This window comes from Phalacrocorax carbo, chromosome 2, assembly GCF_963921805.1.
Source record: "Phalacrocorax carbo chromosome 2, bPhaCar2.1, whole genome shotgun sequence".
NCBI classification, from domain to species: Eukaryota; Metazoa; Chordata; class Aves; order Suliformes; family Phalacrocoracidae; genus Phalacrocorax; species Phalacrocorax carbo.
Genome location: NC_087514.1, coordinates 24728564 through 24756081, shown reverse-complemented (window position 1 = coordinate 24756081; position 27518 = coordinate 24728564). Strand labels below are relative to the sequence as shown.

The following is a 27518-nucleotide window of genomic DNA, read 5'->3' as shown; positions in this document are numbered from 1 at the left end:
TGTATCATGAACAGTTTATGACATGCCAAGTGTAATACTTTCTGCCAAATCCACCCCACTTCAGAAAAAATACAATGTCCTGAATCTCCAAAGACCTCCATGCAGTTAATTCTGAATATGAATCAAAAATTATCCTGAACACTGACAAATATATAGCAAGACAGGCATACAACTTACTGCCTGCTTTCACCCAGAAACAACTGTTACGAGAAATTGTGCTTAGAAGGCTCGGCAGAGAAGGTCTCTTCAATATATTGTGTTCCTAAGGGAGGTAAATGCCTACCTTTAATTCTTGAAAAGTTAGCAGCTAAACCACAAGGAGACATTTGGATCAACTCTAGAGGGAAAAGTACTTTTTGCAGCTGCATGGCAAAATCCAGCTCTCAAAAGAGGACAGTAACAGAATACCCATACCAAAAGGTTGGCAGAGAAGCTAAGAAAACCAGCAGAGAGCAAGTTCTCGAGTACTGCAGCCCCCATACACCACCTGGGGAACATCAGTAAAGGAAAGCTGTAGCATAGCTACATGTTACAAAAGTAAAAATAATTAAGTAACATCAAAATACATACTGTGGTCAGAAAAGCCCATAGAATTGAATGTCACCTATAAGAAGTAAGCAGAAAACGTAACTCATGTTTATCAGAAACAGCAGTTAAGAGGGAAAATGAAGGGAGAACAGGCTTACTCTGTCTTAAGTGATCTGAGACACATCAGTCTCAACTCCAGATGTCCTAGATCCGTCCACTTGTGCTTTGCAAAATGTGTACGTAAATATGTGTATATACACACATATATATAAACAACATATAATGTGATGGAGTTACTAAAGTCATTCCTGCTTGTATTATTGCTAAACATGGCCGAGTGTATTCATAATACTACACAAAATGCTTAGCTTTAATATCCTATAATATTTAGAATTTCCAGCGTTACTCAAGCCAAGAAGCACGCTCACTTTCCCTACACAAAATTACCTTTTCAGAAAATAACGTACTGCCATATTGATTGTTACCATGCAATCATGGGAAAAAAAAAAAACACCCACCTTTCAAAATAATTCATTTCTTGATTTTTTGTGCAATTAAAACTTCTGTAGAATATATACTACCTATGCATACCACTGAAAACAAAGCAGGAAATTCCCCAAAAACATACTCCTAAAGCCACAAACATTATTCCACTACGGCAGTACGGCAGCTGAGCCATACACACACCATTTCTATCCTTACTGGACACACAAAGCATTGTACAAGAAGTTCTAGTTATGTTGTTTCTATAGACCAAAACTGCCTATTACATTTGTTTTTGCACAACATTGGTGGTATTTAAGTATTCTGTATGCTGCAAAGACGGCAAAGGGTATCCTGGGCTGCATTAGACAAAGCATTGCCAACAGGTGGAAGGAGGTGATCCTTGCCCCTCTGCTCAGCACTGGTGAGACCACACCTGGAGTACTGGGGTCCACTTCTGGGCTCCCCAGTACACAGGAGACATGGGCATACTGGACATACTAGGACAAGAGGGAATGGCCTCAAGCTGCGCCAGGGGAAGTTTAGGCTGGACATTAGGAAAAACTTCTTCACCGAAAGGGTTGTCAGACATTGGAACAGGCTGCCCAGGGAGGTGGTGGAGTCTCCATCCCTGGAGGTATTTAAAAGAAGGGTAGATGTGGTGCTTGAGGATATGGTTTAGTGGTGGACTTGGCAGTGATAGGTTAGTGGTTGGACTTGATGATCTTAAGGGTCTTTTCCAACCTTAATGATACTATGATTCTATGACAGAATCCAGCAAAGGACCAGAAAGATGATTAAGGGACTGGAGCATCTGGCCTATGATGAGAGGCTGAGAGAGCAGGGACTGTTCAGCCTGGAGAAGACTCAAGGGAGACCTCATCCATGTGTACAAACATCTGAAGGGAAGGTGCAAAGAGGACAAAGGCAGGCTCTTTTCAGTGGTGCCCAGTGACAGGACCAGAGACAATGGGCACACTCAAACACAGGAGATTCCCTCTGAACATCAGGAAACACATTTTTACTGAGGGCAATCAAGCACTGGAATAGGTTGTCAAGGGAGGTTGTGGAGTCTCCCTCCTTGGAGACATCAAAAGCTGCCTGGACTTGGTCCTGGGCAGCCAGCTCTACATGGCCCTGCTTGAGAAGGGGGTTGGACCAGATGACCTCCAGAGGTCCTTTCTAACCTCAACCATTCGGTGATTCTGTATTAGTATAATTTACAACTAAATTATTCCATACAGCAGGATTAGGTACACTTATGCCAATTTGAATAAGTCAGGGGTGGTTGGTTGGATTGCTTGTTTTAGTTGACTGGTCTATATTTCAAGCTTGCATATTACCCCAAAATAAAGGGATTCTGAAATATTTAGCTACTAAGGGATATCCAGTAAGTTAGTTTGCTGAACAAAATGTAAATATGTGTCCCTGTTTCAAGAGCTAGCTTTAGTTCTTGAAAAACAAGTGGTTGAGATCCCTGGAAACTAGTCAACATTGTTCCAATTTATAAGTGTGTGAGGGAAGAGCCAGGAAACTACAGACCTGTTAGTCTAACCTCAGTTCCTGGAAAAATTATGGCGATCATCATCCTGGGTACTACTGAAAAGCATTTAAAGAACAATACAGTCATCACGTACAATCAACATGGGTTCACAAAGGGAGAGTCCTGTTTAATTTGGTATCCTTCTATGATAAGGTCACTCGCCTAATAGATGAAGGGAAGGTCGTAGATGTAGACTTTTTGGATTTTAGTAAGGCTTTTGATACTGTCCCTCACAGCATCCTTTTAGACACAGTGCACTGGGTGAAGAAATAGCTGAACAGCAGGGCACAAAGGGTTGTAGTGAATGGGGGTACATCTGGCCAGTGACCTCAGGGCTTAGTTGTAGGGCCAGCTCTATTTAGTACTTTTATTAGTGATCTGGATGCAGGATTTGAATGCACCTTTAGCAAGTTTGCTGATGATACCAAACTGGGAGGTGCTGTTGACTCTGCAGGGACAAGAGGTCTTGCAGAGGAATCTACATAGATTGGAGCATTAGGCAATGATTAATGGGATGAAATTTAACAAGTCCAAATGCTAGATTCTGCACCCGGGACAGTAACACCAGGCACAAATATAAATTGGGAGAGGAGTGACTGGAGAGCAGCCCTGCAGAAAGGGATCTGGGGGTGCAGGTCGACAGCAGGCTCAGTAGGAGTCAGCAGCATGCCCTGGCAGCCAAGAGGGCAAACTGCATCCTGGGCTGCAAAAAACACAGTACAACCAGTCAAAAGAGGGGATTATCCTGCTGTATTCAGCACTGGTGCAGCCTTACCTTGAGTGCTGTGTGCAGTTCTGGGCACCACAATTTAAAAAGGATGTAAAGGTCATTGAACATGTCAAGAGGAAGACAAAGCTGGTGAAAGGGCTGGAAGGAATGTCCTGTGAGGAGCAGCTAAGGACTTTGGGCTTGTCCTAGTTTGGAGAAAAAGGAGGTTGAGAGACAACCTCAGTGCTCTCTACAGCTTCACGAGGAGGGGAAGTGGAGAGGGAGGTGATGATCTCTTCATCCTGGGACCCAGTGACAGGACGCATGGGAAAGGTTCAAAGCTGCACCAGGGGAAGTTTAGACTGGACATGAGGAAGCATTTCTTTACTGAGAGGGTGGTCACACACTGGAACAGACTTCCCAGAGAGGTGGTTGATGCCCCAAGCCTGTCAGTGTTTAAGAGGCATTTGGACAAAGCCCTTAATAACATGTTTTAACTCTTGGTCAGCCCTGAAGTGGTTAGGCAGTTGGACTAGATTATTCTTGTAGGTCCCTTCCAACTGAAATTAGACTATTCTGTCCTATTTTTCCCTTGCCATAAGCACAACAGTTAACCCCATTTGGATTTTACGATGTATTCCGTCATTCTAAACTTGTAATAAAAGGACACATGCCTGAAGACAGATGTGCTGGTTTTGGCTAAGAAGGGGTTAATTCTCTTCACTATGGTGGTCGGGGACCTTCCCAGCTTCCCACACTCTGCCGCATCAGTGGGAGGCTGGGAGGGGCGGGGCGGCTGACCCCGACTGGCCAATGGGATGTTCATTCCATACCATGTAACACCATGACCACTATATTAAGGGGGGCAGTTGCGGCTCAGGGAGGTGCGGCCTTGGGTCAGCAGGCGGTGAGCGGCTGCGTCGCATGCAGTTTGTTTCAGTGGTTGATTCCCCTCCCAGACCCCCACCCAAGTTTCACGCCTCTCATTGTTTTCCTTTCCATTGCATTTTTTTGTTTGTTTGTTGTTTTTTTTTAATTATTTTTATTTTAATTATTAAACTGTTTCTATCTCAACCCACGAGCGTTACCCTTCTGATTCTCTTCCCCGTCCCACTGGTAGGGGAGTGAGCAAGCAACTGTGTGGGGCTGAGTTGCCAGCTAAACCACGACAACAGATTACCTAAATGCATCAACAGCTTATGTCTTCATATATATAAGATATGAAAAAAAGTTTTGTTGGAAAATATATAAAAATACATTCTTTTTAAACACAACAAAACACAATGTATCATTCTTTACATCATATAGATGGCACACAAACTGGCACACAAACTAACATAAGCATGATACAATTTGGTGGAATAGATGAAGCAGATACGCTTTTTGAGCCTACCAATTGTTGGAAGCAACAAGGGACCAAAGTATACAAAAATGATTCAAAGCTCCTCCAATTATTAGTTTATTCACAAAATCTTCCAAAACCACAAATAAACTCTTAAAACCCACATCAAACTACTTCCTAATTATGTCTCCTCCCCTCTTCACCCTAAATCACAGGCTCTCCTCATAAGGATGGTTAAAAGTCACTACATAGGTAGTGTAGTGCCCGTGTCCCTGCAAGCACTTCAACTTACAAAGGAAACAACTACGTATGGAATCAGGCTATAATACACCTTGTCATAGCACAGAACTTGCCATCTACTTAATATCCAGTACTCTCTAGTTCTAACAGTAGTTTGAAGCTGACATACAAGTAATGCCATTGATAACTACCACACAGTATAATAAACAAAACTATTTAATATTAGGAATATATTACAGCCAGTGTTGCTATCCTCGTCTGGATGTATGGCTCTTACACCATACTATTCCTGATCAAGCCATATGGGTACCACATTTCCTGTTATAACAGTTGATTTATTTTATCCTGAGCTTTTAAACATACAGCACCATTCTTCCTTCAGCACAGCATGCTCTATACCTTGCACCTTAGTATAATTTCACAGTCATTACCTTTCTACTTCATTTCTGACTTCCAGTTGCATCAAGATCCTCATTTAAAATCCTGTGGAACACTTATCTGCCTGGTATCTTTGGCTAGTTCTAATTCTGTATGCTGTGTCCCTTTGATGGGTTGGTGCCATCTTCTAAACGTGAGTCAGCTGTGAAGCAGCTTCAAATCCCTCATCATCAAAACCACATGCAAGTTATATATTAAAACAAATGTGAATAATAAAGGTGAACAATTCTACAGCCTACATAAAAACATTAACCATGAAGCCAATCTTTAAAATGGAAATTTGGAGCGAAGCTGATCACAAAAAATTCAGGTGTTCCACATCTACTGGGAGACCAGCTAAGCCTATGCCTAACTGGCTGTGGATGCCGTGCACAAGGGGTGCATCTATACAGTCTATGACACACTACGTAATCCATGCAGCTGTTTGGACAACTCATCTACAGGTTCTCTGCTCACAGTCCACCATTCTCCTTCCTGAGGGTCCCTCTGAAGGGGTCTAGATCAGCTGAATTGCTTTAACTGCCTAAGTCCATTCCCAGCTGCTCTTTTTACACTAAGTAATACACGCACATTAAGCCTGATGCTTCCAGGGAAGTATCAGATCACTGCATCTAAACAGTCCAGTTAGATCAAGCACACTGGATAAGTCCACTCTAATGGCAAATAAAGGCACCATGGTATAATCATTCTTCCATCAGAAGCTATGAAGCTCCAACATCACTGATCTTCTCAGAATCACATACTTCTAGTCTTCATTTATGTGAAGACAAGGCTGGACTAACAGAGAGGCTGAGATGCAGGAGAGATGAGCAAAAGTGCGAGGGAGAAGAGATAACAATTACCAAAATATACTTCAAATATCACAAGCAGGAACGGTAACATGAATTAAGGCAGAAAGCTTCACAGAGAAGAATAGTTGTTACAGTTGCAGCTCTAGCTTGAAGTCACCTTATATTGTAGCAGTCAGTGGGAGCCAGAAACTTCAGTGAGACTATGCTCTCCAGAAGGAGCTTTCTTTGAACTTCACTTTCAGAGCAATTACCTTTCAGACTTTTTTTTTTAATGCAAAACTGCATGTTCTGTGTAATGACAGGCTGTGACTTCGTTTGAAGAGCACTAGGTCCTGAGTGAGGTACCAAATCATGACATCTAAATTACTTATGCTTACCGGGTTTCATATAAGACTTTCAGTAATTGTCTCAAACTAATGGAAATTATCCCCTCTTCCTCCTATATTATAACTAAAGGGACGCCTCGATATTAAGGTAATGGATGGAATAAGAACTCACTGTCATAGAAGAATTACCAGTTTTAGCCAAGTATAACAACTTAGACATAAGATCATACAAAGGAAGCAAGAGTCATTCTTCATACTGAGCCCAAGTCATGTTGCACATAAAGTCATATGGAAAATACACTGCAATAAACACACCAATGACCATTCACTGCACAGGTGATAATAAGTATTGGTATTTTTTCAGATTTGTGTTTTTGACTACATAATCCCACTAACATAACTTTTGTTACGTTTCTTGAATGTAATATGCAGCAGACCCCATCTTCTCCTTAAATTAGCATTTTTATACTGGATAATTCAAGACAGTCTTCCACGTGAAGTTTGAAAATTAGTATAGCCTAGTAGCAACATAGAATTATCTAAAACATATCTAGTGGCTCATATGGAAAGCTATTTCAGGATATCTTGGGCATCTCCCATGGTCACATGCTCAATATTAGTGCTAGCTAATAAGTACACATAGGAAGATCAAGATCCAAATAGAATATGGAGGTCAGATTCCTTAGCTCTTACTCTCCATTAGCAAGTTCCAGCTCGCTATAAAGACGTCTACAACATACTCAACTAGCTAACCAGGTGTTCAGCACAACCTTATAAGTAACAAACAACAGAGCAGAGCCTCTTCAGCACTGTCCTAAGTACAGATAACATGGGAAAATACATTTTACGTACAATTCAGTAGCACGACAACATGCATTTGTCATGCCTACACACAGCTGTGATCAGCACCAATTTAATTAGTTTGGTTCTTCAACGTCCTTTTCTGACAAAGCACTGTGAATAAGGTCAAGAACCTCAATGGAAGACCTAACCACAAGTCATTTAAAAAAAACTATGACCACAAGCCTTTCAAACAGGAAGCACTTACTTAAGTTGTCCCTGTTTAAAAACAACTTTACTATCACATAAAACATATCTGCAAATAGATCACTGGGCTCACAAACTACACATCTGTTCACACCATCCACACGGGCCCTGACAGCACCACCAAGGGAGACCTTGGTGCATCTCCAGCAGCTCAAATTGGCAAAAGTTGCACCTGTGGTTTGAAGTCAGTTACTCACTTCTCATTCTCCTAAAATCTCCCCAAATATTCATTTTGAAACTTGGGGGAGGGTGGGGAGTGAAAGGAGGTCTATTGAATATGCAACTAGACAGTCTGTACTGATCAGAAAAAAAAAATGTGAAAATTCTATCTCCCCCTCAACATACTATAGCCCCTCTCAGCTTTTAGCAGTGTCCCAACCGCAGAAAAAGATTAGTAGCAAATATAAACATCATGAAACCCAGCAAATACAGCCATTAGAACTTCAGTAGGATTTTGTAAGCTTTCTTCTAAGAAGTGCATTAAAAAAAAAAATAAAAAAAGGTCAGTGAATTATATGATGCTAAGCATTTTAACATTACATGGCTACAAAGAGTTTTAAAACTGCCCACAAAATAATCTCCAACATTTTATGCACCTACCTTGGGTAATCTAGGTGGGAAACTACAGAAATCACCCAGGAAGTTAATTCTCCTTAGAACTGACCTGTAGATTGTCACAGCAATAGCTGACTAGTTAATAACAGTATTTATTTTAATGGAAAGATGAAGGTCAGATGAAGTTTGGGGAAACAGAATTCTGTCTTCAGAGCACCATTTTAGTATTTTGCAAATAAGCACCACACCTCAGATTTAAATACCACACACAGTGATTCCTCACTGAGTGAATATGATCCACTAACACTGAGTCCTATAGAAAAAGAGGGAAGAGAGGACAATTAGTGTTTCACACTGCACATGTACTAGAGGATGCTCCATAGCGAGTTCTGAAACTTCCCAACTTCTGAATGTTGTTTTTTGGCAGACTTATTCACATGTGATATATAAATAGTTGCTTTAAAAACATTAATAACAGTGTAGCTCGAACTTTCTCTTCTTTCTGGACAATTAACCAACATATAACATGCATCTTATTTCTGGCACAAAAACAACAAATACTTGTTTTTCTGAGATGAAAACTAATTTTTTCCTATGAGCTAATTTACTGCAAGTTTGCAAGAAAGGTCTGAGATTCAGGCACCACAACCCATTTTTGAAGGAACCTACGATGCTACTCTAAATAACTAAGGAAAAATAATTCCTAAATACTGAGATAATGCCACCCAGTGATTATGTAACAGTCAATAATTCATTGCCATAATACGGATTTTTTTAGATAAACACTGAATAATCTCTGTGCTGCACTGAAGATGCAAGTATAGACTACCTTGGTTTGTAAGGCCAGACACAGAATAAAGCAACCAGGACATCTGGGATCAGCTTCCTTCCTCCTCTTCCTGAGTCTGGCTGTATAGAAAAGTACTTCAAGAGCCTTGGCCTAAAGGTCAGTGTTACTGTTGTAACACAGCTGACCAGCCCATTGAATCAAGTCACCTCCCAGAAGGCTTACCAACAGAACATTGTCAACAGCATATCCAAGAGGGACTTGTCATTGCCATAACTTCTGGCCACTAAGATCAGTTAAACAAGTTAGCCAGTGCAGAAGAAATTTCAGTCTTTGTGTATTGGCTGGCTGGGTACTAATTAATCCATATGGGCTCAACTGAGCAAGTTATGCTGCAATAGGTGCTACTTAAACAGAAAACATATGAGCTATTAGGCCTTAGGTAACCAATTTACAGCTGCAAATCACATTGACCTTACTGCAGCATAGGCCTACAAATTGAAATTATTTTTACTGTGAAATTACTGATAAATGCAACTGCTTAAAACTACAAAATAACTTTCTTATGAGCGAAGTGCCTTTAGCCCAGAGAGGTAACAAAGGTCTGCCCTGAACACCCATGGCAGCGTACAGAGAAAGCAAAACCAGGAGGATATTCAAACACAGCACCTAGACATACAGTTACACTATTCACTTGAACTACTGGAGCTTAAACACATGAAAAACAGTAATTAGCTAAGAAAACATGGCAAAAGAGTTCATGAGGCAATGTATATGTAACCGAGAAATAAATTGGTATGTAAAGGAAGTCACAGTTCAGATACAAGATGCAGGACATCTGGACCCAACAGCACATCACCTGTACAGTAGTAAATGGCTGCATTTGTCACTTACAATGCTGTCCCAAATAAGAACATTTTGTCTCCTAAACCCACTGCATAGCCACTACGTGGTATGCTACAGCCAACTGATTTTGGTCCCCAAAAGAGACAGGATTAGAATGACTCGGTTAATCATGATCAGTAGATAAGCAAGTGCACCCTAAATTATCAGTAAAGAGGCAGGGTTGCTGGTATGTCAGTACTCCCTAATATGTTAATAGCAGCCAGCAGGACTAAGTATTGCTTCACATTGTAATTACCTCATTCTGTTGCAAGCTGCCACTGAAAAAGTCAGTCTCATTCATTCCTTTCCTTCCTCTTTCCTACTGCTCATTCCTAATGTCTCTCTCCTATCAGATGAAGCCACTGTGCTTCCGTAAGTCCCAAGTTCACTCACAAGGGAGTGGGAGGAATAGAGAGGAAAAAGTTCCCCCATCAGATCAAGCCTATCCAAAAAAAAAAAACCCACAAAAAAATAAATCACGGCCAGGTTGGAGGACAACAGTGGAACTGCTCTTTTTGGCAGCAACCCACAGTTTGACTGTGTAAGTTAGATGTACCTCCCAAATCAGTCTGAGAAAAGCAGGTAAAACTAGATAAACAGCTTCATTGCCTTGCACTGATGAACACCGCACCTCAAATGACTTAAGTGGGCATCATAAGCTTGCTCCAGTGCCACTGGCACACTAAAAAACTCCAGGACAGAATTCCAGAGGTCAATTTAACTTCAAAGTAGTGGCTCCGTCCTCTTGGACAAGAAACTGTTCCTCTCAAGCTACAAATCTCTTGATATGAACAGACTCCCAATAGTCACTAGGAGTTTCCTTAACTTCGAATTCTGCTTCCCTCATTTTTGGTCCATTAGAGCAAAGCCCAGTGTTTTTAACCTTCTACACAAACAACAAAATTTTAAGAAGTAGGGGAAACAGATACAGAAAAAGATGACTGGGAAATTCTTAGTTTTAGAGATTAGCAACAAGGGCAAATGCACAGTAATGTTTCCTCCCCAAATATGAGGGGACATCCACCTTTTCCTAGGATCATAATATCAAAATAAGTCATAACCTTACTTTAATACAATGGTTGTTCTTTCTTCAAGTCTCTCTTCCTCAGTTTCTTTTCCTTATATATGGAGAAGGAGGAAATAAACTTTTCCTTGGCCCAACCACAGTCTTCATTTGACAACTTAGGAAAATTACAGAACACATAACCCTGTGTGTCTGGGCCTAGTCAACAAACATTCTGACAAAATAGGAATCAACTATCTCCTCACTTCCAAGAGAAGACATTTCTTTTTTTTTTTTCCTGTGTAAAGTACAGTGAAAGCACTTGTTCCATAAAAAAAAAAAAGGTCACAAACAGAATGCTGAAGTACTTTAATCAGCCTCATTCCACTAACACAGTCACAAGCTTTCCATCACACTGTAGTCTGGGTGATCAGGTCACTGTTCCAAGAAGACCAAGAGAGTTCAAACAAGTCCAAAGCCTCTGCCTAAATCTTCCAAAACTTGTAAAACATAGGCATGGCATGTGAGAAATGGAGGAGTTCACTTTGCTTTTTTTGTTACGTGCACCAGAACACCCCCTATCCTAAATCAGGATAAAGGTTCTATCTAGCCTGACAGCCTGCCCGAATGTAACCACATGTCAAATAAACAGTGATAGTTGTCTGCTTCAGCTTCCCAGATATCTGAAGTACATGGATTTCCTGCTCCAGCCATTAAATATTTGCATTCAGCCACAGTCATTTCTTCCTAGTCTTATTCAATTGTCTTTTGAAAACAAACTCTTAGCATCTATAAGATCTTATATAACTATACAGTGGACCTCATCATCCTGTGTAGAGGAAAAAATTTTTCATTTACTAACACAAGTGATCTCTTGTTTTGGAATAAACAGTAAGGTATAGCCACATCTTACTCACTTTTTTTGTGCTACTCATGGTTTTCAAAGCCTTCCATCATGTCTCTCCTTCCAGGTACCTCTTCTCAACAGAGTATACTAATCCATTTAGTATCTCCTTCTAGAGATGTATTCTTTACTTCCAGTCACCCTTCTCACCTTTCCCTAACTTCCTTAGTTCTGTTGTGTCTTTGGTACTATTGAAATCTTTGGCTACCACTTAATTATTTCTAAACCTTAAGCTGAAGTGCTCGTAACCTGTATGTAAAGACTTTGCCTCCCCCACCAAGCCAAATGTATCTCTTGACATTTATTTATGCTTATTTTCTCAGACACTGAGTACCACAAAGCCTTTCATGTCTTTCCCTGTTTTTACTACTAGGAATATCTCTCTCCCATTAGTATTTCTACCCCCTTTCCCAAAGAAGATAACACAGACCCATGTAGCATTCCCCAAGAGACCATTCACTCACACCGTCTTTTTTATATTTAAACCAACCACCCATCTATGACAGAACTCCCCATTTACTCCACTACAGGTGTATTTATTGAAAAGCCTCTGGAGTGGATGTCTGTCCATAAACCTTCCAGTACAAAGCACATCCAGATCAACTTTACCCCAACCAGCATTATTTGTGTGCCCAACAACTCCTTTATAGAACTCTACTAGCCAAGCACTGCATGACTTGCCTTTACAAAGTATGTTAACTTTACCCTCACTACATGTATCCATGTATTTATTTATTATTCTATTTCTTAGAATAGTTTATGCTATTTAAACATATCAACTTTAACCACAAACAGCAATGGAAGAGTTAGTTTGTCTGATCATCGGTATGCATTTGCTCTGAGACTCAAACATCTGTCTCCCTCAAATCCCTAGTATCTCTACTATGTCAATATCCTAAAATAGATACAAGAGAAACTAGATTGCTGATTTAATATAAATACACACACTTTTAAAATAAAGTCTTCTACCATTTTCTCTCAATGCATACACAAGTTTGCTCCTTATTTTCCTAAATCCTATTTTAAATGGGACTTTTTTAATTCCAGACTAGCTTGCACCATTTCTTATTGGAGCTACTGACCCTTAGAGAATATACAACTGTAAGGACACCAGCTTTAAAGGTTGCATGAAATCCAGCAATCTCCCATGGTTTTTGGCTTTTCCCCAGTCATCAGTTCAACATTACAGTAGCCCTGATGCAACCCACCTTTTCCAAAGGGGGTCCCTTTACTCTGGACATAAGTACTACTTCATAATATATCTAATTCCATTTTCCATTACATCTTATTTTCTAAGCTTAAACATTTTTTTTCCTGTCCTTCTCTTTCCTTATCTGCTTCTAGGTATGCTGCAAGGAACATTTCAGGGCACATTTACAAAACGTAAAGAGCTAGCCAAGTAGAGGGTTATCTCATGGTACTTGTTGGTAAAAACAAATACCTTATGTTTACAGCCCACTACTGAAGACAATGGACTCAGAGGAACTAGAGATTATTTGACATCTCCAACAAAACATTTTTCAAAGAAGCTGTTTCTTAAGTAGAACTAACAAAGCCTGCTTCCTAGAGGTTTGCATCCTCCTCTACATTACTGCTGTTACAGGACCATTAAGACCCTTCCATACAACCCTCCTTTTGGTTCCTTCTCACATGCCTTAATTAGCACCCCTTCCCCCCCTCGTTCCTTGAGCAATGCCAATTACTTCTCATGCTCCCTAATTACTGAATGGGACCAAGACAATTCTCTGCCTATTTCCAAACCACACATCTACTAAGTGGCCTGCTGACATACTGTGAGGTGGAAGGGGTAGGGGGAAGAAGCTACACACAGTTTTTCCCTTGTACAAAACAGTAATTTTCAAAAAACTTAAAAGGATCTTCATATTTCAAAATGCATTTGCTTCTGCTGATGATCACGCCACAGAGGAATTGGCAAACAGATAGTCAGAGCAACTGCACAAGCTTATTTCCTTGGCACAGATAAGATCTTGGCTGATGCCAAGGAGTGTGTCTCATAACTCTGACTTTTATTCTGGCTTCTAGTCTTAATTCACAGTTTAAATTTTAGTAAGTGTTATACATTTTTTGGAAGAAAAATAAAAAAAAAAAACAAAAACACTCACCGTTTTATTACGAAGTCTAATTATGTCCGAAACAGAGCCAGCTCCACAATATTCCATAACAATCCATAGATCTGTGTTCTTAAAATAGCTGCCATAGTACTTGACAACATAGGGACTAGATAGGTGGAAAAAAAAGTTAAATAGATGAGTTCTTAGTAAGGGAAAACAATCATCATTACAAGGGTTAAAAATTACAGTTTGACACGCACTAAAGAGCAAGTGTAATCAAATGAATTTTTAATTTGTAATTAGCTTAACCAATGCCTTGTTTCAATAGTCTGACTGCTTAATAAAATTATAAAGGCACTATTATATATATATCGTATATAGTAAGATCTATATAGTGAGAGATACATATTTCTCTCTCAAGCTTTCAGTGATCTTCAAATACATAGTTTTCCCAAAGATTAGTGTTCTGATATAAAGCTTTGTTTTTCCCTCCTCTAAGGCCTCTCTCAATTTTTAACTCTTCTCACAGAGTTATTATCATAGAATCGTTAAGGTTAGAAAAGACCCTTAAGATCATCAAGTCCAACCACTAACTTATCACTGCCAAGTCCACCACTAAACCATATCCTCAAGCACCACATCTACCCTTCTTTTAAATACCTCCAGGGATGGAGACTCCACCACCTCCCTGGGCAGCCTGTTCCAATGTCTGACAACCCTTTCGGTGAAGAAGTTTTTCCTAATGTCCAGCCTAAACTTCCCCTGGCGCAGCTTGAGGCCATTCCCTCTCATCCTATCACTTGTTATTAGGGAGAAGAGACCAACCCCCACCTCACTACAACCTCCTTTCAGGTAGTTGTAGAGAGCGATAAGGTCTCCTCTCAGCCTCCTCTTCTCCAGACTAAACAACCCCAGCTCCCTCAGCCGCTCCTCATAAGACTTGTTCTCCAGACCCTTCACCAGCTTCGTTGCCTGTCTCTGGACACACTCCAGCAACTCAATGTCCTTCTTGTGGTGAGGGGCCCAAAACTGGAGACAGTACTCAAAGTGCAGCCTCACCAGTGCCCAGTACAGGGTCATGATCACTGCCCTACTGCTGGCCACACTATTCCTGATACAAGCCAGGATGCTGTTGGCCTTCTTGGCCACCTGGGCACACTGCTGGCTAATGTTCAGCCGGCTGTCAGCCAACACTCCCAGGTCCTTTTCTTCCAGGAAGCTCTCCAGCCACTCCTCCCCAAGCCTGTAGCATTGCATGTGGTTGTTGTGACCCAAGTGCAGGACCCAGCACTGAGCCTTGTTGAATCTCATACCGTTGGCTCCGGCCCAACGATCCAGCCTGTCCAGGTCCCTCTGTAGGACCTTCCTGCCCTCCAGCAGATCAACACTTCCACCCAGCTTGGTGTCATCTGCAAACTTACTGAGGGTGCACTCAAATCCCCTCATCCAGATCATCAATGAAGATATTGAACAGGACCGGCCCCAACACTGAGCCCTGGGGAACACCACCCGTGACTGGCCGCCAACTGGATTTGACTCCATTCACTACCACTCTCTCGGCTCGGCCATCCAGCCAGTTTTTAATCCAGCACAGAGTGCACTTGTCCAAGTCATGAACCATGTTTCCCTTCTTAAAAGGGTTGCCTTGTTTTCTTCTCTCTTGAGAAAAAAACCATGAAAACTCACCCATTTTCCTGGTTTTGCAAGCATGAACTCATTTCAAGTACAGATCTAGACTTCTATATTACACAGAACCTAGTGTTGGTCTGAGCAAGACTTCTGGATTTACAACTGCATTTGCAAATGTGTTTTCATATTCAAGTGTCTCATGTGAAGAAATAGCTGTCATAAACATAACATATTCCTTTGCTACTCATCAGTTTGTTACTTGACATCATGCTTCCTTGGAGGCACTTGCAAAAGAAAGACAGACACAGATGTGGTAAACGTAACAAGGATCATCCTTCAGAAAACTGGCTAGATGGTGTATTTACGGAAATAAGAAGTTAGAGGGCTTTGTTGGGGTTTGTTGTTTTTGGTGTTTGGGGGTTTTTGGGGGTTGTTTTTTGGGGTTTTGGAAGAGGGGGGGAGGGGAAGGGGGAGGTGTTGGTTGGTTTTGTTTGGTGGGTTTTTTTTTTTCAGGAACTTAAGCAAAGGAGGTTGAAGTCAGATTGCCATCCATCTCCCACAAAGTCAGGAAGTAAGATACTGATATCTCAGACAACAGCTTCTGGTCAGAACACCTGCGTTATGGGGTGGAATCAAACACTATTAGTTTCGGAGTAAGGAACTATTTTAGGATCAACACGTTTGGCCGCAAAATTTTTTGTTAGAAAACCAATGTAAGGAAAAGAGAGGACCTATAGTTGCCTCCTGCAACATGATGCTATCTTTATAAAAGATGGTCACAACTATCAGCAGTCTACTTGATTAAAGAGCAACTGGTAGTACTACAGGAACTTGCCTTTGCAGAAGGCAAAGTGGGTCAATTCCCTCGTAACTAGTCAAAGTGTCTACCATTTACAAGTACAACATACTGATCTTGCCCCCTATAAATTCCTGAAGCAAGGAAGGTTACTATTACTTCTGAAGAAAACCCACTGATTTTCATTACCATCTCTTGCTAGATTTATACTATGCTAGTATTCCCAGCAAAAATTGTATATTAGTACAAATCATGACAAAATAATCTTTTCAAAACATCAAGTGCTGTGTAATCTTAAAACACCAGTCGCATTTTCTTAAAGCCTTGTCCTAGTTAATGACATGGGCCAGCCTTTTCCATATGAACTGCTTGTCTTGGAATCTACATTTTTTTTTTCCCCTTAGGAGAGCTTCAACACATAAAGCATGGCTAGTTCTAAAGCCAGGCATGGAGAGGAAAGAAAGGGTATAGTGTTAAGATTTAATCATCTTTTGAGATGCTGCAACAGCTCAGTGTTCAGTGTTTTTCTGTAACATCCATGGAATCATCACATGTGAAAATAAAGTTCTAAAAAGCGTGCCATCCTCCCATGAGTACTGCACAGCACCGTATTTGCATGAAGGCACACAACACATGCAGACACATGGTGCAGAGCTGCAGCCCAACCATTCTTTTCAACCAGAGAATGGCTGCATCTTGTCAGTGAAGAAAGAGTTTGTGTTCTAAAATTCTGAACTCTTAAAATAAAGTCCAGTAGATCCTAGATGCAACATGTTGTTCAAAGAAAAGCAGGAAACAAAAAAGGAAGCAGAGAAAAAGGCAGGCAGGACAGGGGACATAGGAATAAGACAGTAAAGAGGCCCACCTAGGACAGCAATGAAAGTGTCACAAGGACAGTACAGAAAAAAAAAGTTAAAAATTTAGAAGATTCTCAAGTATTACCACTTCTTTTCTCTGTCAGTATATTTCACAGACACTTAAGTATCTATTTCAATCCTGATATAGTACTAACGGACATAAACACACTACAACCTACACCACTGCTTCCAGCCAGCTCACGTGGCTCAAGCCTGTGCAGTGACTAAGGGCTGCTATCCCATCACTGACCCCACAGAAGAACTCTGAGAATTCCTAAGGTGCTATTTTACAGCTTATTCGATTCTTCCTTTATCTAAGGGGAAAGAAATAAAGCTGGGGAGATTAAAATAATTAAGAGCACAGCAACATGAAAAGTCAGAGTAAACATATTTTAACTCGTTCTTCCAGTGCACAGGAAGAACTGAGGTCCTACTCTGGGGATCGAATCTAGCTCCACAGTTAAGCAGACAAATAAGACTGCTAATTCCTTTTTAATCTGTACCTGTTACACAACTCCAATTGGCAAAACAGACAAAAATAGTCCCAGAGGGACAAAAAGGATTAAGAGGAGCTGCAAAGAAAACCTCAAGGGTCCCAAATCCTTTTAGTATTACCTGAAATAGCCTTATCACACATCTACGTGGAATATGAGAAAAAACATAAATCCTTCCTTTTCCTCCCATTCCCCTGCTTACACATTTAACAAGCTTCTAGCATTCAGAGCAGTCAATGCCAGAAGGGAACAGATTACGTCCAGTGTGTTCATAGGTCACAAATACAGCCATCAGGGCTTGCACGCAGGCATTCTAAAGAAGTCTGAAGAATAGTCGCATTCTCATGTACTAGATATAATGTACTCTGAGGTCTCCATCTTCATACTTATAGTTAAGGATAACTATTTGAACCCTCTCTCCTCCTTCATAACCCTGTAGACAAGAGGTTGTGGATCAGTACAAGCTAGCTCTGTGTAGCACCTGAGCAACATATTCAGCCACAAATCTGATTTAATTCAGACTGCATTAAGAAGATTGTCTTTAAATTTGGGATGAGTACTGCTCATTGCCAAACAAGAGCAAATTTTTCATTTAAAAGACTGAACTTAAACATTGACCACCACAAAAGCACAAACACAATTGAGAAATAACAGACCACTTGCTATAATACAATTCACCAACTTAATGACCAAAGCAATCAATATTTTAAAGAAAGTTTTTCCTAACTAGAGTGCAAAGCTTTCCTGTTTGCCTTTTAAGACATGAACAATAGACCCTTGTACCACTGATCAGACTTGAATAAAGACTCACCCTAGCAAATATAACTTGGAAGTTGCAGCCAAAACCTTAGGAAGATTACCCCGCCAAAATACATAAATTTAAAAAAAAAAAAAAAAAAAAAGAAGATAGATAACTCCACAGGGGAGAGAAAATACAAAGCAATTTCTGTATCCTTGCAGACAAATGGTGTTAAGGCTTCCATTCCTAAAATACTAGCAATCATAAGATATATACTTTATGAACAAGTGTAAGGTAGCAGTCCTTCTTAAGAACTATTAGAAGATTGCTCGCTTCTAAAAAGGTATGTTCCTGCATGAAAGAGGCAACCAATAGAATACTATTTTGGAAGTTAACTGCTGGCCATTAATATTGTGCTAGAAACACCTTTATTGATCTTCTGAAACAGGTAACTCAGAATTCACAAGGCCTAAGATGTTTTACAGGAAATATTAACCTTCAGGCTTGCCAGTGCAAGTAAAGCGAAGCAAGCTTGGAGCACTCACTCGAAGCAGAGGCAAGTACATATTCTTTCAAGAGTTTCTGTTATGTACGCTATTTGTAATTCCTTCAATCCAAGCTAAGGATAAGAGGAGGTCCACAAAGTGGTTCCCTTAAGTAAACTGTCCTACGCAGACTGCTTTAGTTTTCCATATAAAAAAAAATTTGCAGCTGCATACATTTCAGCTGTATTCACAAGTACAAATACCTTTTCACATAGACTCTTAGAAAGGGAGTGGAATTGTCATACCTACCTGTCACATTGTTGCATTATAGAAATTTCTTTAATTATTTCTTGAAGATCTGACTCCACAGGGACCTGTTTAATTGCTACAACTTGTCCAGACTCTTTGTGTATTGCTTTAAACACGCTACCATAAGACCTAAAAATAAAAGAGGGAATTATTTTTTTTAAACAAGATAAACTGCTTCACATTTCCATTATACCAAAACTGTAAAGAGGCACAGAAGCCACATGCTCGTGCAGAAGTTTGAGGGTTTTTTCAGGCTGCAAAAAGTTCAGTTCTATTGGGACCTCAGGAAAGACATGCCTCTGAATAATGAATCTTTGTCAAGATGTAGTGTATCTAACTCCAGTACAGGCGCAACCACCTTTGCTGCCTTGACAAACAATGGGCATCAAAAATGCATAAATAAATTTGGGGAAGCACAGAAGTTTACTGATGCATGCATTTTCTTTATTAGTAAAACTTGTCCAAAGCATTCCTGAGGATATTTACAGTCACTCTCCCTGTAACTTAATATTCCAACACATGCTTTATATACTGTTTCCCTCTGATCCCATCCCATCATAAATAGCTGCACTTACCCTTCACCGAGTTTCTCCAGAACATCAAAGACTTCTTCAGGCTGCTTCGTTAAACTATCTTCACTTAGCTTTTTCAGTTTGCTAAAAGACAGACAAAAGTTATTTGTTTGTTTGGGGGGGGGACAAGACACAGACCTCTAGCAAATTTTCATACAAATGAGCAGACAAAAAAAAGATTATGAAGAAAAATATATTCCAATGAAAATAAAATGCCTAATTAAAGGCAGTAATAAAATAAATCAGCCATCATATAAGATGAAGTTATGACCGTTTTTTGTCCTTATCACTCTCCCACTAATGTTTGCTCAATTCCAAGCAACATGGGACCAATTCACTATGCAAATCATTTCCTTTGCTAAAGTAGAAAACACCAAAGAATACAGCAAAGCTCACTTTCCAAAAAAGAGCCACCATACAAACATGCTCATCACTGCCTAGAGTACGCCCTGTTACCAAAGAAAGTTTAAACCAATCCTTCCCCCACATGAAAAGCCCACTGTCTACACTATACCACTCATAAGCCAGTGAATTACATCAAGTTAAGACCAGAACCCAGGGTCAAGATGACTCTGGGAGCATATGGTAGCACTTCACCTCCACAGGTGGTAGCAGAACACTGAACTTCCAAGAGCCGAGTACTCCAAGAGTGGTTGGAGCAGTCCCTTTCGCATGTCTGTGAACGAACATAGGAGTGGGTGCAACAAAATCTCTAATTACCTAACACCACCATATTTTGCCCTCCAGTTCTCTCTCATACAGTCTCAAATCACTCAGTACCACCCCACGATTTCTCCCAGCACCTTCAACCCACTCTTACCACTATCCTTTGTCCATTACAAGCAGTCTTAGCCGTTCCCCAGTCTCCAGCATCCCTATCTATCCAGCCGCCCAGACTCCTGGCAGATCTCAGAACCCAACTTAGTTGCAAGGTTGCAATGGAGCTGATGCTGAACATAGCACAGGAAAATATAACTGCACACACATTGCAGTGAGGCTGGGTGGCTGCAACGTGTAAATCCGTCACCCTAGAAATTATAGAGAATTTTGCTGCGAGATTGAAATAACAAGTTAACTCTATATGATAGCCAAGGGTACTATTAAAGTAGAAGATGAGCTGGTGCTGTAGTGTTAGATATAGACAATATATTCCATATGCAGGAGGAGAAAAAAAAAAAAACTGTTTTTGAAGCACAGCAGATCATTGAGAACTTACGGAAAATACGTTATCCTGTGACACTTTCCTGGAAATTAATACAAAACAGGGCAAGGGAGGAAGGCACAGACAGCAAAGATTGTCAAACCTAACATTGGAAGAACAGCGTTCAGAAGAAACTCCTTCATATTAAGAGATACAATTCTGTGATATACAAAACTAGTAAAAAGATACAGTGAAAAAAACTGATGAAGGAATTCCTGAGTCAGAAGAGACTTGTTAATGCCAACCACCTAAGTAAAGACAAAAACTTAAAGTAATTGTATAAGCATGCAGGTCATATGGGTTGGTGTTAAACAAGGAAAGCAAGGGGGAGAGAAGGGTGCATATATTTATATATGAAAGTACTATTTCACAGATGTAGCAATTATATGAATATAAAAAGCATCCACAATCAGTAAGGAAAGGTGCACGAACTGCTATAAAGACCATGTAGTTTTCTACAGTGAACAGGCAGGAAGCTGGAAAGCAGGTGTGCTTAAGGGAGGAATAAAAATCTCCACAGCAAAGGAAAGGGACAACTCATGAACATGAAGAATATCACAGAAAACTCAAATGAGAGTAGCTAAATGAAGTTTGCAAGAAGGGCCTAGAAATCAAACTCTTTCTTTTTTTCCCCCTCTCTGCTTGTTAGAGACTAGAAAGCAGAAATATGGAACTTAAATCTTGCAGGGAAGCACATATTTAATTACTGAACAAGTGTAAGTTGAGACAAATAAAAAGGGGGGGTGGGAAGATTTTGCAGGTAGCTATTAAAGAACTAAATAATTCAAATTCTTTTTCCCCCTCTGATCAGCTTATCTGCAGCCTTAAAGGCAGCATTCACAGAAGAAGTTACTGTAGTCATCCTCTGCTTGCCACCAACAAAAAGCATGCACAGTATGCTTACAATATGAGCAGAGCCTCAAAAAAATAAGAAGTATGACCATTAGCTGAGCCTCTCGCTTGATCAAACAGCTGTGTAACAGACGACATAATCAACAGGACAGTGGAGCGACTGAACTTCTTAGTAACAGCAAGAAAAGAGAAAACATACACTAACCTCAAACAAAGATGACTAGGAAGAGAACACTTCCACCTGCTCATCAAAAGAGCAACGTCTGCTAAAACGAGAAGTGGGAGGGGCAGGGAGGGCGGAATCCATACCAAAGGAGTTCCAGCAACACCATTAAAGCCAATGCTTTGGGAGTGCTCATTTCCCTAGCTCTTCTCAGTCACAAACAGCCATAAACTGATCAAAACCAATGTCACCATCAAATAAGAGGTTATCTGGAGCATTTAAGAGGCAACCTGGAGACCAAAGAAATAAGCATTCTGTAGTTTTAAAACTATTTTAACATTATTCAACTCTGACAAACATGTTGTGGGACCAAATAATACCTAACACTAAGGCAGCTAAGTATTAAACCTATTTACAGGAAGAAAGATATGTCAACCTCCAGAATTTCATTAGCAAATACACTACTCAAAGTACTTCACACCCCTTCACAAATATATTGTAAAAGTAAAGATGCTAGGTCCAGCGTTCAAGTGACAGTATTCATTCCACAGCTCTTTGAACCATAGGAAGATCCTAATGACTCAGACTGTTTAAAGATTTCTGCTTCTAGAAGCTTAATAGAATTCCCAGCTCTTTATCTACAGAATAGCATGTGATATACCCTGAAAGGGTTGCAATGAAGAAAGCATTTACGAAAACTTGATGAGAAGCAAGGAGGAAGACAACAACTGTTGTAACTGGCTGTAAAGCACTAAGTTGAATACAAGAAGAAAAGACTAGAAATATTATCTTATACTGGTTAAAAACAAGCAACTAAAAGTTGGGACAGAGAAACACATCTAAGACTTCACAATCAGTTTCTTAAACAGGAGTTGTTTGTGTGCATGTATCCTACTATCCACACTTCAAGAATGTGCGAGATAAGACATATAGAGCCAAACCTTTCAGAAGGATCACTGCTTTTTTAAAAGCATTAAAGTGTTCTACGTAGGAAGTGAACACTATGAGCACCCAGCAAAATACCTGTTTGCTAAGGCATGACTAGAAATACGAGGGGGGTGGGGGGAGGAGGCACAACTGAAAGACAAAGGGTTCAGGAACAATCAGAGAAAGGTGTCTTATTCCTCTCCCTCGCAGGTCCTCTACTTCAATAACAGAAGCTTTTAAAACGGAACAAATAAATCAGTAAATTCAAGCACTGTTTTGTTCTGGACACAGGATACAAGTGCTGTATACACACACATATATCTATCTATCTGTGAGAAACTCTAAAGGAGGTGTGTAGAAGACAAGTATAAAACCTGGGGATAAAGGCATTCTGCTTTCATTTGTTCCAGAAAATGATCATGTAGTGCTGTGGGCTATTTCAGTAGTTTTCCAGGAAAGCTGCTCCTGAAAGCAGCAGGACTAACTAAACTACAATTCTGTGACAACAAGAGTTATCAAAAGGATTTCCTTGTTCCAAGCAGGTTTGACTTTCTGCATAACACCTAATTTCTTAAACAAGAAAAATACATCCTAGCAAAGAGTTTTACTTTTATAAATCCAGTTGCTGTGAGAAAACATTCATACTTAGCGTAACCAGAATCTTGCGCATCATTGGTTACATCAGCAAAACTCCAAATAACTGAATGCAGAAAAACCTCGAAACAGTGAGAGGCACCCAAGACTACCAAACCTAGCATAAAGATCAGAAAAATCTGAATTGGGGCCTGGAAGAGCAAGAGATATGGGTTTTTTCCCCCTACAATATGAAAAAGGGAAGTACGAGTTTAGTGACCTATGGTCATTATGTGCAGACTTCACAGAATAAATCGGTGATGTGCTGCAGAGGTAAGCATAAAAAACCTGAAAGCTAACAAAGGAAAATAAAGCAGGACTGAAAAAAGTAGAACTCCATCAATTTCCATATCTCATGACAGCAAACCGGACAGCTGCTCCATGAAACATGAATATATGTGGCTTATTTTGCAGAAGAACTAGCACATTGGAACATTTAAAAACAATGGCTGGGATCAATTATACCAACATATTAAAAGAGAAGTTAGCAAGAGAAATCTCTGCAGTCATCAGAAATAGAGGCAGCATACGAAAGCCTTGAGACATTTACACTGCTTTACACCATTCACACAAGTCAAAGCAAGTTTAAGACAGTTTACATTGGTAGAAATCTAAATCTAAGTACATAATACAACATTAAAACCCAAGCAAACTTACACTTTCGTCCCATCATTTTCAGGATGAACTTGACATTTGTCATCCAGATGACCTTACGCGCCCTTTGACACAAAAATTAAAACCAGTGTGTTTTTAGAATATGAACTGCCTGTGAAAAGTTAAGTTTTTCCCCTTCCCACAAAACTTAATTTTCAGTGAAAATTAAACCGCCCAAGTTTAAAGAAAGGACGGGAAAGCATTAACTGACAAGCTCTATGCTTGTTAGGAGGCCTCTTATTTGGTGGCACCATGCAGGAGATGGGCAAGATTAAAAACTATGTATTTGACAGAAATGCGACTAGCTACTTTCCTTTTCACTTGTATGCAATCTATCTCCTCAAAAACCTAAGTATGCCAATATATGCAATAATATTGCAATAAATAAGGGAAAGTTACAAGATGCTAAGGTGAATTTTGTAACTGACTATTTCAAGAGCTAATGTCATTTTTAGTGAGGGGGGGAAAAAGTATAAAGCACATCTGAAATACACTTAGAAGTTCAGATGCAAGAAAACACCATGTCGACTACCATACAAGTTGTTCAGTATAAAAATTGGAACACCTACTCTATTTTAAAAAGTAAACAAAATGATTCCTAAAAGGATTCCTCCTTAGAAGTCTTTTGTTACTGTTGCAGTACATTGGTCAAACAAGAAAATCTAGTGATTTGGACAGGACCCCCATTTAAAAGCCACAGCTGCTTAGCCTGTCACTTCGGCATCATCACTGCTGCTTTCTGAAGGGCCATTTTGAAGATTTACACAATACAAAACCGTGTCGTGTGTTCCTTTACAGGGAACAGAGGAATAAAAGTGCCCTATACCTGTGAGAAAACACTGGGATTCTAGAGCATCCGTGCAGCTTTTAAGTGTTCCTATGAAAGCCTTGCAACCTCTAGATGAACGTCTTGCACTACAGCTATCACGGCAATAGATCCCCATCAGTAACTGCTCCTGTGGACAGCAGGCACCAAAGCAAAGTCCAGTGCTCACATCTATTTCACCAGGTAAACATGGCTTGTCTGTCCTAAACCACTACTGCATCCAAAGCAGGCATCAGAAAAGTCAGCCCACAAAAAATAATCCGTACTCCCCTTCCAGGCTTGCAGAAAAAGGGGATGGCCTAGCAGAACAGTTGGGAATGCCAAACAATCAAAAAAAAACCCCAAACTTAAAAAACAACAGATAAAGGGGATATATATGCAGACTTATGAAAAACTGAGTTCAAATCTTCCCTCTCACTAAAGAAACAAATCCATTTGGTTCTCATCACATTCCAATTTCCAGAAATAATCTTCAAAAAAACCATGGAAAGTATAAAAACATGGCAGAGAGTTTAGAAGTTCTCTCATTAGCTTTCTAATTCTTCCTGACTGAATCTAAGGATTTAAACAGCTCATCACTTTCAATTAGGCCAGACACACACATCCAGCTTGGTAATAAAGTTAGAGCAAATCCCAGGTTTTTCTAGAAACACTCTTGTAGGTTATGCTACCTTCAAGCTTTATTTTCAGTCCTTTAATATCACCAGATCCCAAGCTTTGCACTGGTGGTGGTAACACTGATCACAGCTCAGACATTCCCATTTCTTCCCCTAAACTCTTGCTGGTGCCCGTCTTACTTCCTTTAGAGATATTCAGCACTGTCAGCCTGAAACTACAGTGTAGGCCTGTCTCTTCTCCCTGCGCTGCCTGCTAAAAACACTCTGCATAACAACGACGAATCAATTCTTGGTCGAAGTTTTCAGTAGTAGATACTGTTACTTGATGTATTACTGGAGAGAAAAACAGTACAAGTTCAAGAATGTATTCTCGTCAAGTCCTGTCATCCAGCAGGAAGCTGCCTTAAAGAATTTTAAGGGCATTAAATATTGAATGCAAATATTTTGAAGTAGAATGTAAACACTGATTTATTACCTTCTACCACCAATTTATATTGTGTAGTCCCTAGATTTTTTTCATTAAATTAACAGGAAATCAGAATAAAATACTCGGAGCTCTAAGGCAGTAAGTATATATGTAAACTGTGTAACTACATTCTGTATACCACACAGCTACATTCTATGAAGTACATAACTACATCCAAGAAAGGATTGTTCCAATTTAAATATCTGATTAAATTTAAATACATTTAATAAATTTAACACATACAAATATACAGCAAAATTGTTTTGTGCACTAAGACGACGGTGTCACATTTAAAGGAAAAGCTCACGGTTTCACATCATTACACATGCACACAAAAAGTCATCAAATGTTAAAAGAAAAACCTACACTGTACTTAATATTACCAGAGAGGCTATATATTTCAGAAAACACATAGACTGTGGGAATACTCTTGATTTTTGCCTCTTCCCACTCCCTGATTTGCAACTGCAACTATGCAACTCCCACCCCCGCAAGCATCTCTCCACCAGCAGGACACAAGGGCACTTTCTAACGTGGAAAGAGAGAAACAACTACTTATGCCGGCTTATTCCAGACCCAAACTGTAAAGTGCACGGACCCCCAGGCCACAAAGGGCTCTTCTCGACGATGAAGTTCCCCTCATTCCACATTAAAGCGTTCCTCTTGTAACTCAGACAGTCCCGAAGGGTTTGGCTCCACCTGGACGTTTATCCAGGACGGTTATTTTGAGGAGCCCCCTCCTCCCCCCCCCCGGAAGACCTCCCTCAACGCCACACCGGCCACCGAAGAGGTCCCAGCCCCCGCCCTTGTCCCGCCACCCCCTCACCGCGTCCCAAGGGCCTCCCGCCACCCCAAGGCCCGACCCCGGACGCCCCGCCGCGCTCCGTCCCAGCCGGAGAAGGGTCGTTACCTCTTGGGCGCTGCCTGCTCCATGCCGCTGCTGGCCCCCCGGCCCCGCCGTCCGGAGGGGGGCTCCCGGCCGAGCCCCCGGGCACCACCGGGCCGGTAACCGCTAACCTCCTCACAACTTCCGCGCGACCTCGCTGGCCCTTTAAACGGAGCTCGCGCCCTCCCTCGGCCGCCACCGCCGCTCCCGGCCTCTCGCAGGGCAACCGCCACTACCGCTACCTACCCGGCTACCGGCGGAGGCCCGCCCCATCGCGCCTCTCAGTGGTTAGAACCCGAGCCATCGCGAGTGCTGATTGGGCAGCGCGGAAGTCGCTCAGAACGGCAGGAGGGACGAGGCCCCACCCCACCAACGGGAAAGAGCGGGAGGCGTCGCGCCGGCGGGAGGAGGAAGAACATGGAGGGCGGCGATGCCGCCGGGCGCCGAGGTGCCGTGCTCCCGGCATGCTCCGCGCGGCGGCGGCGGCCCGCGGGGCACGCCGGGAGGTGTAGTCCTCCCGCCCAACCGGCCCTGCCAGTTCTCTGCGGGACGGGCCCGGCCGGGCGAAGCAAACCGAGGAAACGAGAGACCCGGCGCTCCGCGGCGCCGCCGGGGCGAGGGACGGCCGCCCCTCCCCCACAGGCTGACCTCATCCCCCGGCTCTTGGGGCCGGGCCTTGGGGCTAAGGCAGGCCTAGGGCAGCGCTTGGCCTGAGGCGGAGGCTGAGGGCGGCTCGTCTCCCGCTGCCGCCCCTGGGGC

The 27518-nt window shown here is 41.2% G+C and overlaps 1 protein-coding gene across 4 annotated transcripts in view; it reads right to left on the bottom strand.

Annotated features, from left to right (window-relative positions):
- Window positions 1-27123, bottom strand: part of STK3 (serine/threonine kinase 3) — a 139175-nt gene extending 112052 nt beyond the window's left edge. Inside the window, exons 1-5 of one of the 4 annotated variants that reach the window (XM_064442331.1) lie at window positions 26784-27119; window positions 23968-24029; window positions 19538-19618; window positions 18963-19091; window positions 13705-13819 (exon numbers count right to left, since the gene is read on the bottom strand). In XM_064442331.1, coding sequence (XP_064298401.1) covers window positions 13705-13819; window positions 18963-18979 — 132 coding nt within the window. In that variant the 5' untranslated portion in view covers window positions 18980-19091; window positions 19538-19618; window positions 23968-24029; window positions 26784-27119. Of the gene's footprint in view, window positions 1-13704; window positions 13820-18962; window positions 19092-19537; window positions 19619-23967; window positions 24030-26783 lie in introns of all 4 variants that reach the window. The other 3 variants (XM_064442329.1, XM_064442332.1, XM_064442328.1) reach the window with 3 other exon arrangements.
- Between the last annotated feature and the right edge of the window lie 395 nt (window positions 27124-27518).